We start from the raw sequence: 10861 nt of genomic DNA, 5'->3' as shown, positions 1-10861 counted from the left end.
GCTCACTAAAATGTCTAAGTACAGATAAAGGAAGAACTTAGAGATTAATAATGGACTTGCTAAATGTTCTATAATACATGTTGAGGGATTCATCAACAACTTAAGAGAGATTAGATTGCTTTTATAACAGAGATGGATAGGCACAGAACATTACTGACGTGGAGAGAGAGAGCGAGAGAGGGAGAGAGAGAGAGAGAGAGAGATAGAGAGAGAGAGAGAGAGAGAAATAGATACAGACAGAGGTGAGGGAGATACGAATGTAGAGAAGAGTAGGTAGAAAAAATAGGAATAATCTCTGTAAAAATGAAGTTACCAGCAGATATCGTTAAGGTCCCTTTGGCTGCTAGTTCCTTTACTTCTTCGGTGAAATCTTTACCACCTGCTTTTTCAAGGGCTGATCCTAAAAATAAGAAAATATAATCAAAAGTTTGGTTTAAATAGATTACTGTGAAGTTATTGAATAGTACAGTGATGTGAATGAAAATAGCCTACTGTGACACTAAAACTAGACTAAAGATCTAGAAATGGTTAGTGGAGTATTTATAGTATTTTGAGATAGAGGAACATGAAAAATTGAGAGATGTAGAAGTGGTGAGGTCTTGCACATTGATCGATTATGGTTGTAATGATTGATATGGAGGGGTACTGATGGAGTGTGTAGGTGGTAATGTATATTCTGTTGTAAGTCCATTCACAACTAAGATGCATTATAGGAATATAAACAGACTCCAGTACTTGACTGATCTTTAATTGAGCAAGAAATAGAACATGATGACATTATTGGAATATGAACTTCTGTCATTTTAGATTGAAGTTTGGTATCCTAAAGACAGCCAAGACAGCCATGACTGTGGGAATAAGATGGTAGTTGTGGTTTATATACATCCCAGTGTGTCTGTATATATAAGACATCACAGTAATTCTATACATTCAACAGATCATTAAGTGTCTATATGTAATAAATGCATCATTAAGTGTCAATATATTAAACACACCACAGGTGTTTCTACATGCAATAAACTAACAATTCTGTATATTGAACATGTCCCAAACATGTGTGTGAATGTGTATATATGTTTAATTTTAATATACCATAATGTCTGTACGTAAAGATCCGTCTAGAACAAACTGATATTAAAACATGCATTTAGCTTATTACTATTATTATTATTATTATTATTATTGTTATTGTAAGGCTGTGAGCTGGCAGTATCATTAGTGTGTTGAGCAAAATCTTTGTGACTTTTCTTCCAGCACTTTAGATTGAGAATTCAAACCCTGGCGAGAGTAACTTTGTCTTTCATCTGTTCGGGCTCGATAAAATATAGTACCAGATAAGTCCTGGTGTCGGTGTAATCAACTAACCCACTCCTCATAAAATTGCTAGTCCACGTGCCAAAATTTGAGAAAAATAAGTTACGATGTGCAACTACTTACAATGATACGAGACTTATATTCAAGGGAATCAACTCCTGCAGTTAGATTTAATAGTTATTCCACTTACATTAGCAATCTCCAGCTCTCGTCCATTGAAAGTTCAGTGGAAGAGTTACCAAGTGTTGGCTTCGCTAGAAATAGTAGCGAAATCTTTTATAATTTTTTTTTTACAATGAAAGAACGCATGTACGCCTAAATATGCTAGATTTTGAAAACGACGTGATGGTCTTGGCTGTAACTGGCTGAATTGTAATAGCAGGAGACAAAATGCCTTGTGGTAGTTATGCCCTTCTATACTTTGAGTTGAAATTGTTGAGATCAATTTTGAATTTCGAACTTCCAGGCTCAATGAAATTATGTACCACTTAAGTACTTGAGTCAACTTATAATATTATAATGCGTCCCAGGCGAGAAGAAAACTTTAGTCATAGGCTCACTAGTCCAAGGCTGACTTGAAGCTAAACAACAACTGCCTATAATTCTGCTCATTGTGGAAGCATGGAAAAGTGGGTGTTAAAATTATGACAATGATAAATTATGATGATGATGAAGATGACGATGGCAAGGATGATGGTGATAATAGTGATGATGATAATGATGTAATGATAATGATGCTGTCATTTCAATAAAGCACACGAATGCACTCCAATAATACTCCAAAATATGAACTGAACTGACAGTCATACCATGCCACTCACCCGTTTTGCTCTTTCAGTCATATTTTTATTGTTGTTTATGTTGTTATTGTTGTTGTTCTTAAGCTATAGATCAGTACTTACCCACTTCACCACCCATATAATATGTGGAATTTGTTGGGTGGATGATGGCATCAGCATTGATTTTGGTTATGTCTCCTTGCAATACTGTCATCTGGGAACAAAATACAAAATAGCAGACATAATAACGAGCTTATTATATATAGTAGTAATGCACACAACTTGTCAGAAAGTGTTAAAAGGGGAGACAGAAGCAGCAATAAGTCAAGTAAAGCAAGACAGTAACATAAACTAGAAGTATATACACAGTACACAGAATAAAACACAAAAAGGCAAAAACCTTGTGGATCGGGTTAAGGTTTGACTAAAGTCTATGGATAACAGTTAGAGTTGGAAGGAGGATTATCCCATGGATTAGTATAAGACATTACAAGGATAGAGAAAAACAAAACTCATAGGTAACAGCAGACATTTTCATCCAGTTTAGTCAAGATCAATGGCATTGTTTTGAAGTTGAGAATTTAATGAGAAAAGTACTGGAAGAGAACAGAATATAGGAGTATGTACTTGCTGATAAGGAAGCCTCTTGTGCTGGAGACTGTTGTACTGTCTGGAAACAGGTCTCTGCTGAGAAACAGCTTTTCACCAATAGTGAATATAACAAATGACAATGAAGAGAGATCAAACTATATGGAATATTGTATTTTAGAAATTAGGGAAAGAGGAGTGTATATCTTTATAATAAGGCCCAGCAGAGGCTACCCAAGAACCATTAGCAATTACATCATAAATGATGAATCTACATAGTTGCTTGAACTACTAAAAATAGTTAATTCTCTCAAATCACACCTTATTCTCTTCAAAAAGGAAGAATACAAGGGATAATGTAATGTTAAATATCTCTAAAAAGATGAGATAGTCATGGCTAGAATACCTTTACTCATAGGTCAGCTCAATCTGGATTAACCAGAAGTTAAACAACAACAACATTATTATAGATGAGGTGGTCATCACTGGAAATCTGATCATCATCATTATTTTAACATTCACTTTTCCACTCTTGTATGAGTAAGATGGAACCCTTGTTGAGGCAGATGTTCTACACTTGTACAATGAGCCATGTAGTGGGACTGAACTTGAGACTATGCAGTTGGGAAGGAAGCTTCTTAACCACACAGCCATGCCTGTGCCTGACCACACAGGCATGGTCAAACTATGCAATAAAGACTGACTGTATTTGATGTACCATATATTGATACAGTTCTGCAGGGATAACTCAGTGTTTAGGCTAGTTGGGGCAGAGGTGACTGGGGTCACTTAACAACATCATCATCATCAGAGACAATGTGGTCAAGGCTGGAAAGCTGACCACACAACACAGACAAACTGAACCAAATACAGCATACATTTATAGATATGTGGGCATCTTGTTGGTCATTGTTTGATGTTGTTTCACCTCAGGTCAGTTCATGATGAAGTTGAGCCATGACCAATGTTATTCTGGCTTTGACCATCTCATATTTCTTCAGTTATAATTTGAAACAACAATGCCACTGTCACCACCACCACCATCACGATTATCTCACAGTATTTGTTCTAACTCTCTACACTTTGAGTTCAAACCATGCCAAGGTTAAGACTTTGCTTTTAATCTTTTAGGGGATTCATCAAAAACATACTGTTCTAGGGCAGTAGACTAATAGGACTGTTAAAACATGAAACTGGATGCTTTGTAGTATTTGCTCTGACTCTTTGTGTTCGGAGTTGAAATTCTACCATTGGCATACTTAGGCAATAAACTTAGCACTCATACTTAACACTTAGACGTCTTTAGTGAAGTTCATTCTATTGCAAGCATCTGGCCCAGGTTTCCATCTTTGCAAATACATTCCTCCCTCCCTCCTACTTGTCTTGCAGACTTTGGTAAAAGCTCATGGGTACTGCTTTCCTTCTTCACTAAATGGAAATCACAATGGTCACAACATCAACATCAGTTGAAAAACTCACCTTCTGTCCTAGGAATAGTTTCTTCTCAGATAAAACCGAAAATCCAGCCAGATTCTCTGCAGCAGCCATCTTTACATTTTCAGCATCTTTTAATATTCGAGCCTGAAATAAGAAAATGATAACTGATAAAGTTGTAGTAACGCCTTGCGCATGCGTAGTCTCACGCATGCGTGGAATTCAACAACCAAGCTTTCCCGCTTCATTCTGTCTCTTTCTTGCTGGCCAGCGATTGAGCAAGGACGTGTTTAGCTGTCTCTCTCCATCTTTCGAACTTACGCTAGACGGCTCGCTCACATCTACATACCAACGTCCCAACAACCATGCTCACACACACAGAAGACGTCTCAACAAACAAGAGCTAAAGATGTATATATTCCACCTAAAATAAATGTTGTTCATGTTGATAGTCTGGAGTTCAGCGTTCCGTTATATTCTTAATTTTATATAGGAAAGTCAGGTATACATCTAATGATGTATAACCCACTTTCCTATAAAGTGATAACAGGGTCCATAAAAAAATTGCAGTAATATCTGGACCCTGTTTCCACAGATCCATTCACCACCATCCAGTGGACTTGATAAGGTGGTGGTGGTAGTGGTAATAGTAGTGTTTGACATGGTGTAGTGTTGGTGTTGTTTAGCTCCATGGTCAATGTCATTCCAATCATGACCATTCCCTCTTTTACCTGTGTTGGGAACCCAAGATCACATTATTTAGTGTATTCATTATATTTTCAGATAGCAGAGTGGATCAGAGAGTGATTTGGTTACTATTTATAGTAGGTAAAGCAACAATGTAGAGGCTCCAAGGTGGGAGTGGTGATGATAGTATGTGTAATTGTAGTATTGGGGTGTGGTGATTGTAGTAGTGGAGGTGGTGGTGGCCATGGGTGTGCTGATGGTTGAGGTGGCAGTGAATGTGGTAGTACTGATGAGTGTGGCAATGGTGATGGATGTCATAGTAGTGGTTATCTCAGTAGATGTTATGCAATCTGCTAGAAATAACCAAATTTTCTCTTAAATCACAGAAAAGACTCATTAAATATTGTTGTCCTAGATACACTATGGATGAAAAAAATAATTACCACGACTGGCATCTTGATCATAGGTTTGCTTGATTAGGGCCAACCTGGGCTAAACAAGAAAAACAACAACATTACTATAAGCCTATAAGGGAACTTCAATATGGTTGTTTGACATGCTAGAAATAGCTATTGCCTTCAAAAAGGAAAGACATATTATATAATGTGGCTCTAGGTCAGTGGTTCTCAACCAGGGTCCATATAAGATTTTGTTGTTAAAATTAATGTGCCATAAGTTGCTTATACTATTACAATACACAAAATATTTTAACAATTTCTTTTATATATTTCCTAGTAATATTTGATTATAAAAATATGAAATTTTTTAAAACACCAAATAGTTACGGTGGTCCACTCGAGGAAAACAGGAATTAAAGGGGTCCACTCTGGATAAACTACCTCTAAAAGAAGATAGGATGATCACGGCTATCTCAAGACTGACCTAGGGCTAAACAACATCACTAAGAATCAGCAAGAATTTAGTAATCTGTACTTACTTTGACACCTTTTGGTTTGCTATCAACAGTCTTAGTAACCTTATTTGCAGGAACAGCAGCAGGTTTTCTGGCAGCAGTTGTTGTATCTGGATGGCTATTCTGTGCATTGGTCAACTTGGCTTTTTTTGTTGGTGGTGGTTGTGCTCCAGATCTGGAGGTACTTGCACCACTCACAGTGGATGTAGATGGTTGCTGTATTGCTTTGCCTCCTCTTCTCTTCTGCTGGCTGAGCAATTCAGGGTGGATCTTTGGCAGTACCCCACCAGCAGGAATGGTGACATGTTTAAGTAACTGTGGAATAATATTATTAAAACAAAAATCATTATTATTATTATTGTTATTATTATTATTAAGGCAGCAAGCTGACAGAATTGTTAATGCACTAGACAAAATGATTAGAGGCTATTTGTCTGTTTTTTCGTTCTAAGTTCAAATTCTGTTGAGGTCAATTACACCTATGCTTTTGTGGGGTTGATAAAATGAAGTACCAGTTGCATATTGGCGTTGGTGTAATTGACTAGCCCCTTCCCCCAAAATTTAAGGCCTTGCGCTTATAGTAGAAAGAGTTATTATTATTATTATTATCATTAAGGCAGTGAGTTGGTAGAATCGTTATTGTGTCAGACAAAATGCTAGGTAGCATTTCTTCTATTTCTTTACATTCTGAGTTCAAATACTGTTGATGTCACTTTGCCTCTCTTTTGGAGTCAAGTACTAGGATCAATAATATTGACTAATCCCCTCCTCTCAAAATAGGCGACCTTGCACCTAAACTTGAAACCATTATTTAAAGGTGGTGAGCTGGCAGAATTGTTAGCATGTTAGACAAAATGCCTAGCAGCATTTCTTCTGGCTCTTTATGTTTTGAGTTCAAATCATGCAGAGGTCAAGTTTGCCTTTCATTCTTTTGGGGCCAATGAAATAGGGTACCATTATTTAAAGATGGTGAGCTGGTACAATTGCTAGAGTGTCAGATAAAATAGTTTGCAGTGTTTGTTCTGACACTTTTTATTTGGAGTTCAGAACAAGTCAAGTACTGGGATTGGTGTAACTAACTACCCACCCTCCCAAATTTCAGGCCACGTACCTATTTTAGAAATGATTATTATTGCTGCTACCACTGCCGCCGCCACCACCACCGCCACCAGTAGCAGCAGCAGCAGGTGGCAAGCTGGCCAGATCTTTAGCATGCCAGGCAAAATGCTTAGTGGCATGTCATCCAACATTACGTTCCGAGTTCAAATTCCACCAAGGCTGACTTTACCTTTCATCCTTTTGGGATTAATAAAATAAGTACCAATTGAGCACTGCTGGGGGTCAATGCATTCGACTTAACCCCCACCCCCAAAACTGCTGGCCTTGTGCCAAAAATTGAAATTATCATCATCATTATTATTATTAAACATATTAACAAGAATGTGTAGAAATTTCACATAAAGTGCCATGCAGTATTTAGTTACATCTTTTTCTTAGGTTCTGGGTTTTAGTAACACAGAAGTCAACTTCATTAAGGCGGTGAGCTGGCAGAAACATTAGCACGCCGGGCGAAATGCTTAGCGGTATTTTGTCTGCCGCTACGTTCTGAGTTCAAATTCCGCCGAGGTCGACTTAGCCTTTCATCCTTTTGGGGTCGATTAAATAAGTACCAGTTACGCACTGGAGGTCGATGTAATCAACTTAATCCCTTTGTCTGTCATTGTTTGTCCCCTCTATGTTTAGCCCCTTGTGGGCAATAAAGAAATAAGAAGTCAACTTCATTTTTATCCATTGAACTCTGATTGTAAAGAATCAGAAGAAATATTCAAGGCATTTTTTCTGATTGTCTCACTGCCTAGTAACAAAAATAATTGCTTTGGATACCGTCATTTTGCCTCTTGAAACTTGATCATTAATGGACAAGTTTCCTCCATGCAGTTCATCAGAAACCCAGTCTTCAACTATATTGAGAGACAAACTCTAAAGAATTTCACCAAGAATTTAAAACTCATCAGTTCTCCTCAACCTGGTTTAGATAACTTGTTAATGCTATTGAACAGTCAGCAGTGCATTGCTACATGCTGATAGTCTCTGCAGCCAGAGTTGAGAAGTGGATGCCAAGTGTGAGCCAGTGGCAGATAAGCTGTTCTGAAAATGAGTTAGCAGGACCAATACAAAAAGGTACTGTCTATCCTTGACACCTCATACATAAAAAAGAATAATTACACAGGAAAGAGCTGATATACATCACTTTACTTTTGCTATATATCTGGGTAGGAATATTTTACATACATCACTAAAACCAGCTGTTGATAATAAACATTAGATTTTAAAGGTCTGTCTCTTGCAACAGGTAAACTACCTATCCAGGGAAGACTCATCTATTTAACATCATGAAATAGCAGATAAGTATTGGCCTTTCTTCATTTTTAATTTCAATAATAGTCTTTGGAAACAGTATGAAAGGCATTAATGTCAGTGAAGTAGAATAGCTATATTTAAGAGAAGAAACCAAGTACTGGACTCGGCTGACTAAAGCTTAAACCTCTACCCTGCTTCACCCACGATACATACATACATACATACACACACACACACACACACACATATATATATATATATATATATATATATATATATATATATATAGAAGTAGATGTGGTTGTTTAGTTAAGAAGCTTGCTTCTTAAGCAAGCTTCTTAAAAACTATGCAGTCATGGCTTCTGTCCTGCTGTACTATACATCAAACATATAACTTCTACTATAGCCCCAAAGGTTGACCAAAGATTTGTGGGTGGATTTAGTTGGCAGAAATGGAAATAAACCTGTTATGTGTGTGTTACTGTCTCCCTGTCCTGACATCACATGATGTAAATGAGTGTCACAAGTGATCATTCATTTTTGGACTTCCATGAAAACATGTGCAGCTATGGTGAAATATTACATTATTTGGAAACAGGTGAGGGTCAGCAAACAGGAAGGGCATCTGGCCATAGGAAATCTGACCCATGCAAACATGGAAAATTGGATGTAGAATGATGATAATGATGATGATACACACAACCACATGATGATATACACACAAATGACTATGAGTTGGTAACAGGAACCATACTTCTGCTAATAATCGTAAGGGCCTAAGTAGTTGTGACCAGACATAGATACCTTCTTGGCCCTTCCACACTTGACCCAGAAGAACATTGAGGATGTGACTGCAGGAAGGAGAGAGAGTTGCATTAACACTAGACTAGCACTCAATTTCAGCTGAGTAAACTGGAGCAATGAACCTAGTCCAGGAATTGAACCTAAGACATTATCATTGTGAGCCGAAAATTTTAACCATTAAGCCACACACTTTCATACACACTTATAAAATGAATGAGTACATGTTATAATTAATCAAAAAATATAATTTACTATGAAAAATAACTCAACTTTTATATCAAGAAATCTACCATTCTCTCTCTGTCTCCAACAGGGTCTCTTTCTTTCTCCTTTCTCTATATATTTACCATTCTTTATCACTCTCTGTCTGTATATGTATATGCCTCAGGCATACTGCTCCCCATCTCTCTCTCTTGATGTGACATGTAATTGCTTTCATTTTGTTTAAAAACTTTGTGGTAATGTTTACTTTCATTTTATGACAGACAACTATCATGCAGAAAATGCTAGCTTCCAAATCCTGTTTTCTGATTGGTTAAAAGTGATCAAACTTTAAATCTCTTTAATATTTTTCTAAAATTTTTCTGGAATAAATGAATCACAAAATCAAATTCAAGGTGAAAAGTTCATCAATATACCAAATTCTAAAGCTTATTTTAAGATTTCAAAATCCGTGACAACAGGTAAGATTTTTCTCACTGTCTATCTCTTTCATTTATGTCTTCCTCATTGAACACTTCCTCCTCACTCTATATATTTATCACAGTCTCTCTCACTCTCCATACATAATAATGCTCAAGCTCAGTGTGTGTGTGTGTATATGCATGCCTGTAAGGAATTTCATTTAGGTGACAAAGTTGAAAAACCCTCACAGAATATCAGCAGCGAGCTAAGAAAAATCTTTACATCTATGAACCAAATGGAAAAACATAAAACTTCATTTATCGAGACATTATAAATTGCCCCAGATAGTGCAGAAATCCATCCTGATCAAGTGGCCTATCTGCTGGAGAAGACATGGTCGGATAGTATTAAAAAAAAAATTGAAATAAAGGCATTCTATTGTGAAAATTGACCAGCAATGACAGGATACTCAACTAGTACACACACACACACACACACACACACACATATATATATATATATATACACACACACACACACAATCTTATACATATAAAATAAGAAGTGAACATTTTATAATGACAGTCACCAAAATAACTCATACAAATACACACACATACACATTTACAAAAGTACAAGCATGTTGCTAAAACAAATTAAGAACTACTCACAAGGTGAAGTTCTTCATCATTAGCGATGGCCAATAAGATATGGCGTGGCACTATACGGATTTTCTTATTGTCACGAGCAGCATTTCCAGATAATTCTAAAATTTCAGCTGTAATGGTGAGAAGGAAAATAATATAATATAGCATAATACAATATATTATAATGTGGCTGTATGGTTAAGAAGTTTGCTTTCCACTGTATCACCTTGAGCAAGTGTCTTCTACTATAGCCCTGAGAAATTATAGCCTTCTGAGAAATTATGGTACACGGAAACTGAAAAAAGTCTGTTGTATATTCTCACAGTATGATATTAGCATATATATATATATCAAAAGGATGTGTTATAATACTATTCCACAGCCATAGCAACGATCCAACATACCTCCATCATCAGTTGTCCTACGGATATCATTATGGCTTTGACACCTGGGCAGTACCATTCAATCCAGCAGTGTCAACAACACTAAAATAAATGTTGTTTGGGAACAAGCAAACCAAAGAAACCACAACTTTCAAACACATTTACCCTATGTACAACCGTATTGATAAAGATATGTATATATTGTTTGTTTGCTTACTTCATAGGGCTGGAGTCATCCCAGGTTAGTGGTCCCAGAGACTATCATGTGTAGAGTCGACCAGATCCATCAGTGCTCTCCATCACTGGTGGTCCTGTGCCAGCCCCTCT

At 36.9% G+C, this 10861-nt stretch overlaps 1 protein-coding gene across 5 annotated transcripts in view; it reads right to left on the bottom strand.

Moving 5' to 3' along the window:
* Window positions 1-10861, bottom strand: part of LOC106883351 (core histone macro-H2A.1) — a 59418-nt gene that overhangs the window by 31027 nt on the left and 17530 nt on the right. For all 5 annotated transcript variants that reach the window (XM_052969572.1, XM_052969571.1, XM_014934325.2 and 2 more), the window contains exons 2-6: window positions 10176-10282; window positions 5740-6030; window positions 4161-4262; window positions 2217-2307; window positions 314-400 (exon numbers count right to left, since the gene is read on the bottom strand). In XM_052969572.1, coding sequence (XP_052825532.1) covers window positions 314-400; window positions 2217-2307; window positions 4161-4262; window positions 5740-6030; window positions 10176-10282 — 678 coding nt within the window. The remainder of the gene's footprint in view (window positions 1-313; window positions 401-2216; window positions 2308-4160; window positions 4263-5739; window positions 6031-10175; window positions 10283-10861) is intronic.

Source organism: Octopus bimaculoides, chromosome 7 (assembly GCF_001194135.2).
Source record: "Octopus bimaculoides isolate UCB-OBI-ISO-001 chromosome 7, ASM119413v2, whole genome shotgun sequence".
NCBI classification, from domain to species: Eukaryota; Metazoa; Mollusca; class Cephalopoda; order Octopoda; family Octopodidae; genus Octopus; species Octopus bimaculoides.
Note: the sequence above shows the minus strand (reverse complement) of the source record. Positions and strands in the feature narration are given on the sequence as shown.